Source organism: Podarcis filfolensis (genome assembly GCF_964270895.1).
Source record: "Podarcis filfolensis genome assembly, chromosome: 13".
NCBI lineage: Eukaryota > Metazoa > Chordata > Lepidosauria > Squamata > Lacertidae > Podarcis > Podarcis filfolensis.
In genome coordinates, this window is record NC_139615.1 from 45,347,570 (window position 1) to 45,354,556 (window position 6,987).

The following is a 6,987-nucleotide window of genomic DNA, read 5'->3' on the forward strand; positions in this document are numbered from 1 at the left end:
TGGGGAGAGGCCGGCTTCTTAACTATGGTTCTTACAGTCACTCCTCCACAGCTGAAAGTGGAAAGAGCCCCTATAAAATTCACTTCTTATCCAGATAGCTTATAGACACCTGGTGAGGAGTAAGGTAAAGGTAAAGGGACCCCTGACCATTAGGTGCAGTCGTGGCCGACTCTGGGGTTGCTCATCTCGCTTTATTGGCCGAGGGAGCCGGCGTACAGCTTCCGGGTCATGTGGCCAGCATGACTAAGCCGCTTCTGGTGAACCAGAGCTGTGCACGGAAACGCCGTTAACCTTCCCGCTGGAGCGGTACCTATTTATCTACTTGCACTTGACGTGCTTTCGAACTGCTAGGTTGGCAGGAGCAGAGAACAAGCAATGGGAGCTCACCCCGTTGCAGGGATTCGAACCGCCAACCTTCTGATCGGCAAGTCCTAGGCTCTGTGGTTTAACCCACAGCGCCACCCATGTCCCACTGATGAGGAGTACCCAATCCCAAAGTATTCCCAGGGAGGCATACAGAAGCTGTGCCAAAACCCAAGAACAATAGAAGTATCAGCCGATAACCAAACACAACAGCAAACTGACAACAGGCTACCACAGGTGAGAAACTTAGAATCCTAGAATTGGAAGCGACCTTGAGAGTCTTCAACCTCCTACAATGCAGGAATCTCAACTAAAGCATCCATGAGAGATGGCCGCTCAACCTCTGCTTTAACAACTCCAAGGAAGGAGAGTCCATCAGCTCCACTGTCAAACAGCTCTTACTGTCAGAAAGTCCTTCTCTGATCTTTAGTCGATATCTCCTTTCTTATAACTTGAAGCCATTGGTTTGAGTCCCACCTTCTGGAGCAGGAGAAAACAAGCTTGCTCTATCCTTTTATGTGTTATAGCCCTTTAGATATTTGAAAATAGCTATCATACCTCCAAGGATCTAAACCACTGAGCCTCTTGGGCTTGCCGATCGGAAGGTTGGCGGTTCGAATCCCCGCGACGGGGTGAGCTCCCGTTGCTCGGTCCCTGCTCCTGCCAACCTAGCAGTTCAAAAGCACGTCAAAGTGCAAGTAGATAAATAGGTACCGCTCCGGCGGGAAGGTAAACGGAGTTTCCGTGTGCTGCTCTGGTTTCACCAGAAGTGGCTTAGTCATGCTGGCCACATGACCCAGGAAAACTGTCTGCGGACAAACGTCGGCTCCCTCGGCCAGTAAAGTGAGGTGAGCGCCACAACCCCAGATTTGTTCATGACTGGACTTAACTGCCAGAAGTCCTTTACCTTTTTATCATACTTCCACTTGGTCTCCTCTTATCCAGGCTGAACATATTAACTCCCTCAACCATTCCTAGGCTTGGTTTCCAGACCCTGGATCATCTTGGTCACCTTCCTCTGCACACGCTCCAGTTTGTCAATACAGTGGTACCTCGGGTTAAGTACTTAATTCGTTCCGGAGGTCCGTTCTTAACCTGAAACTGTTCTTAACCTGAAGACCACTTTAGCTAATGGGGCCTCCTGCTGCTGCCGTGCCGCCGGAGCCTGATTTCTGTTCTTATCCTGAAGCAAAGTTCTTAACCTGAAGCACTATTTCTGGGTTAGCGGAGTGTGTAACCTGAAGCATCTGTAACCTGAAGCGTATGTACCGTATTTTTCGCACCATAGGACGCACTTTTTCCCCTCCAAAAATGAAGGGGAAATGTGTGTGCGTCCTATGGTGCGAATGCAGGCTTTCGCTGAAGCCTGGAGAGTGAGAGAGGTCGGTGCGCACCGACCCCTCACGCTCTCCAGGCTTCGCACACCTCTCTGCAAGCAGCGGGAGCCCAGCGCTGGGCTCCCGCTGCTTGCGGAGAGTTGCCAGCATGCCGAAGCCTGCGCGCGCTGAGATCAGCGCGCCCAGGCTTCGCGGACCTCTCCGCAAACAGCGGGAGCGCTCCCGCTGCTTGTGGAGAGTTGCCAGCATGCCGAAGCCTGCGCGCGCTGAGATCAGCGCGCCCAGGCTTCGCGGACCTCTCCGCAAACAGCGGGAGCGCTCCCGCTGCTTGCGGAGAGTTGCCAGCATGCCGAAGCCTGCGCGCGCTGAGATCAGCGCGCCCAGGCTTCGCGGACCTCTCCGCAAACAGCGGGAGCGCTCCCGCTGCTTGCGGAGAGTTGCCAGCATGCCAAAGCCTGCGCGCGCTGAGATCAGCGCGCCCAGGCTTCGCGGACCTCTCCGCAAACAGCGGGAGCGGTCCCGCTGCTTGCGGAGAGTTGCCAGCATGCCGAAGCCTGCGCGCGCTGAGATCAGCGCGCCCAGGCTTCGCGGACCTCTCCGCAAACAGCGGGAGCGCTCCCACGGCTTGCAGAGAGCTGCCTGTTTGGGGGCTGGGGTCGGGGGAAGCTCGAGCTTCCCCCGCCCCAGCCCCGCGCCTGGGGGGGGAAAAATAATTTTTCCCCTTTATTTCCCCCCCAAAAAACTGGGTGCGCCCTATGGTCCGGTGCGCCCTATGGTGCGAAAAATACGGTAACCCGAGGTACCACTGTATTCTTCTTAAGTAGCGCTGCCCAGAACTGGACACGGTGCTCCAAATGGGGTCTGACCAAAGCAGAATAGAGTGGGACTATTACTTCCCTTGATGTGGACATTAGACTCCTGTTGATGCACCCTAGAACAGAGGCTGCATCACACCGTTGACTCATGTTAAGGTTGTGGTCTACTAAGATCCTTAGATCTACTTTTTTAATTACAGTGGTACCTCAGTTTCTAAGAACAGTCCTGTTTACGAACTATTCGGTTTAGGGACTCCGCAAAACCGGAAGTAGCGTCCCGGTTTGAGAACTTTACCTCAGTCAGTTCGAAAGCACGTCAGAGTGCAAGTAGATAAATAGGTACCACTCGGGCAGGAAGGTAAACGGCATTTCCGTGCGCTGCTCTGGTTCGCCAGAAGCGGCTTAGTCATGCTGGCCACATGACCCGGAAGCTGTATGCTGGCTCCCGAGATGAGCGCCGCAACCCCAGAGTTGGCCACGACTGGACCTAATGGTCAGGGGTCCCTTTACCTAAGAACGGAATCCGAACGGTGGAAAGGCACTGTCAGTGGGAGGCCTCATTAAGGAAAGCGCACCTCTCTTTAATAACAGTTTCGGTTTAAGAATGGACTTCTGTTCTTTTTTTAAAAAAGATATTTATTGAAGTTTTACAAAAACATAAGTTTATAAAATGAAAAAAAGTCATATAAAAAGAAAAAAATACAAAAAAGAGAACATAGAAAAATACATGAAAAAGAAAAAAGAATAAAAATACAAAAGACAAATAGCTAAAAAAGAATTAAAAACAAATCCGTTTTTTGTAACTTTGAACTCATTATCTTATTTCCTTGACTTCCTCACACCTCCCCTTTTTGTATTCCCATTTAAATAATCAAGTCAGCAAATCCTTACCCTCTTTCGTTTATCTTAACTCTGTATCTTAACATATTATAACTCTATATTTTCATCCATTATCAATTCATTTTTGCATATTCTTATTAACTTTGTTGCTAATGCCACTTATTTTCAATCCAACATCATTTTAACATTCATTCTGGAACAGATTAAGTTCGTAAACCAAGGTACCAATGTAATCACAATTTGATCTTCTAAGATAGCAGTCCTTTCACAAGCACTTTTTCATGTCTGATCAGCCTGGATGTTTTAAGTAATGGAAGTGCAGTCCCCAAAAGGACAGAGGGAGGAGGCAGGTGAAAGAGGGATTCTTATTGTTATACTTTTTGCTCCAGAACCTTACATTTCTGTGATAAGCATAGGCTGACCAGAATACGGTGCTGTTTCTGTTTCGCCCTCAGGCATTCTTCGTATGGGAGACTCTTGGATGACCACGACTATGGATCCTGGGGAAACTACAACAACCCTCTTTATGACGACTCTTAAATGGAGGAGTATCCATCAAAGCCAAAAACTGCTCGTGTATTTATGAAGCACTTATTTCACTAAAAGCGCCATGGTCCGATAATCCTTCTGCATACAATGTCCGTGTTGTTGTTGCTCCTCCTGCTGTTTTGCTGATGCGTTGTCACCATACCTTTTTGCAACGCAGGCCCCAAACGGAAAACGAGCCAACCAGAGCGGAGCGTTCAGCGACAAATCGGGCAAGAGTTGGAATCTGTAGCTACGAGAATACTTGCTCGCGGGTGCCGTTGCCTCCAAACCCTAACGTTCTGCAAAGTGATTAGGATTCCTGCAAAAAGGAACGAAGTCCATGGAGAGTTTCGCCACCAGTGCTCCTGTGGCCGTTTGGGCTCCCGGCAACTCGGTTGTAACAGGAGACCTGCAATGAAGAATGTGACCTTTTAGAGTTGTCAGATAGCAAAAATTCGTGGTAGAAGTTGCTCAGGGGTCTCCCAGAATTAAACGGCAGATCTTGATTCTTGCTTTAATTGCCTTTTCCAGTTTGTCTCCTTAAGTAAGTGTTCTGATTAGAATTCAGCTGAAGGTTGGAGCGACCTGATTCAGCACTGAAGTTCTTGTTAAATGTTTCGCTAGAGAAAGGCAGAATGTAACACTAACAGTAATAGGGACTAGAGCCACAAATGGCAGTCTGGTGTCCTGCTCCCCTGCCCAGCCTTCTATAGTGTCCAGTTCATTGGGGCCTCCTTTCACAAAAATCTGTTACAGTTTGGGCAATTGTTTTTGGAAATTTATTGAAGCCCAGTGTTAAGTCATGAGCCCACCAGCTCACGGTAAAGTTATTGTTACTTCCCAAATACAGAGGCTCTCCATGGAATTGTCTCCAATAAAGTTTGTTTTGTGGGGACCATTTGCAAAAGCAAACTCTCAAGGGCTATTTTTCCACACCCCAAGTTTGTTCCTTGTCAGTTCAGACATGTTTTCAGAAGTGTGTTAGATAAGGGGGTCCTCGCCTTTTGAGCCTCTCTGTGCATATAGCTTAGGAAAAAGCAGAAAAGGCAGGTTTGTAATGCAAAGGTAGCGAAGGCCAGCGGATAATTTGCATTACGAATCAAAACTTCGCAAGCCAAATAGAAATAAAACACCTCATTCTGCATTATTGAGTTACAGCCGATGGCGGCTAACATTAAGCTGAACCCTAGACACAAGCCTTTGATGCATTTTCCATTATAGAAAGAAGGATTCCATTTCAGAAAAGACATTTTCAGTACTACAGTGTTGCTTTCTGCCTTCTCAGTATGCAAAGTCTACCAGTTGTTGTTTTTTTTATCTCCTTCCCTTCCATTTTTAAGGGCACAAAGTCACATTGGTACATTGAATTGATTTTGCAAGCAAGTCTGCTGTCACAATGAGGTTTGAACAACATATTATCCAGAGTTGGGGGTGGGGTACCCTCCTTTTATTTTTATATCAACCCCCAAAAAGATAGGGCAGCATGTGTGTGGCTAGATGCTAGGGCAAGTGAGGAAGGAAGGAATGATTCTCGCACATTTAAGAAGTTGCTGCTGTGCTGGATGGCAGAGACACCGTATGAACCTCCAGCAAAACACCTGTGTTTCTCTGTTTTTTCATTTTTCTGTTTCGTAGCACTCTTGTCTCTGCAACTTTTTTGCATTAAAAGCTGGATGGAGGAAGATTCTTGTGCTAAACTCTTTAGTGCACAGTGTAAGGGGGCGGGAATTGATTCCCCCCTCCCAGAGGCTAAACAGCTACTTGTTTGCACTACAAATAAACTTTGACAATAATAAAGATCTCTCTTTCACGCTTTTTTTCTATAGAAGTAAACCTGTTAAACAGAAGTTAGCACAGAGTATGGGGGTGCATACACATTGCCAGTTTAAAGCACAGCTAGGCCATTGCTTTTCTCAGTCTGGCTCGAAGCTGGATTTGGGGGGAAATGCATCAAAACACAGTCTTTCAAAAGAAAGGACGGGATAAAGATGGATTGTGGCCAATGTCGTGTGCCACTTCCCAAACCAGTTTGGGAGCACATTGAATGCAGAATAACTGGATTGTATGCACAGCCTTGCTTTCTTACTAACCTTTAAAAAATTGCTTCCCCATTTTTGCTTTGCAAAGCTGTTGGTCACGTCTAAGTGCAAGGCCTTTTGGGGCTAGGAGTAGGTCTTCCCCCCCATTTTAGCTCTCTTCTGTAGCAAAACCTTCACAGTAATACCATGCCAGTGTTGGAAACTCAGATATATAACTCCTTAAACCAGGGTTACAGTCGCCAAAACATCTAGTTTGCCATTTGAGGACCAGACGGCTCCAAAGTCGTAATTTTCAATACGGCTTTTTGGTTCCTGAAATTCATTCTGATTGTGCAGATAAAATATCACTGATAGAATTCTAAAGTGTTATTAGTGTGTGAAAACAGCCAAGATCCAGTGATCCCCAGATGATGAAGACGTCCTGGTATCTTCATTTGGTCGCAAGTGGCCAATAAAAAAGGACCCCTGACCGTTAGGTCCAGTCATGGCCGACTGTGGGGTTGCGGCGCTCATCTCGCTTCATTGGCTGAGGGAGCCGGCGTTCCGGGTCATGTGGCCAGCATGACTAAGCCGCTTCTGGTAAACCAGAGCAGCGCACGGAAATGCCGTTTACCTTCCTGCTGGAGCAGTACCTATTTATCTACTTGCACTTTGACGTGCTTTTGAACTGCTAGGTTGGCAGGAGCTGGGACCGAGCAACGAGAGCTAACCCCGTTGCGGGGATTCGAACTGCCGACCTTCTGATCGGCAAGTCCTAGGCTCTGTGGTTTAACTCACAGCGCCAGCTGCGTCCCTAAGTGGCTAGTAGCCTGGTGCAAAATTCCACCTGGCAAATTTCAGACACTGCTGTCATCATCCACAGAGTATGAAGGGCACAGTCTTAAGCACATCCAAGAAAGCAAGCCTGAATAAAATAATTAGGAGGTGATGGGAAACCTCAAAAAGAAATACTGCCCACAGGAACTATGGGAATGGTTTGAGGGAGGGAGCTAGAGAGCACATGGCTAAAAGCGGGAAGAGGGAAATCTGCGAACTAGCACTGGGCATTTACTAAGCGTTCTATAC

At 47.7% G+C, this 6,987-nt stretch overlaps 1 protein-coding gene across 4 annotated transcripts in view; it reads left to right on the forward strand.

The window, feature by feature from the left end:
• The window catches only part of PARM1 (prostate androgen-regulated mucin-like protein 1), a 45,803-nt gene extending 40,123 nt beyond the window's left edge, over nucleotides 1-5,680 (forward strand). For all 4 annotated transcript variants that reach the window (XM_083583184.1, XM_083583186.1, XM_083583185.1 and 1 more), the window contains one exon: nucleotides 3,811-5,680. In XM_083583184.1, coding sequence (XP_083439310.1) covers nucleotides 3,811-3,895 — 85 coding nt within the window. In that variant the 3' untranslated portion in view covers nucleotides 3,896-5,680. The remainder of the gene's footprint in view (nucleotides 1-3,810) is intronic.
• Nucleotides 5,681-6,987: the final 1,307 nt, after the last annotated feature.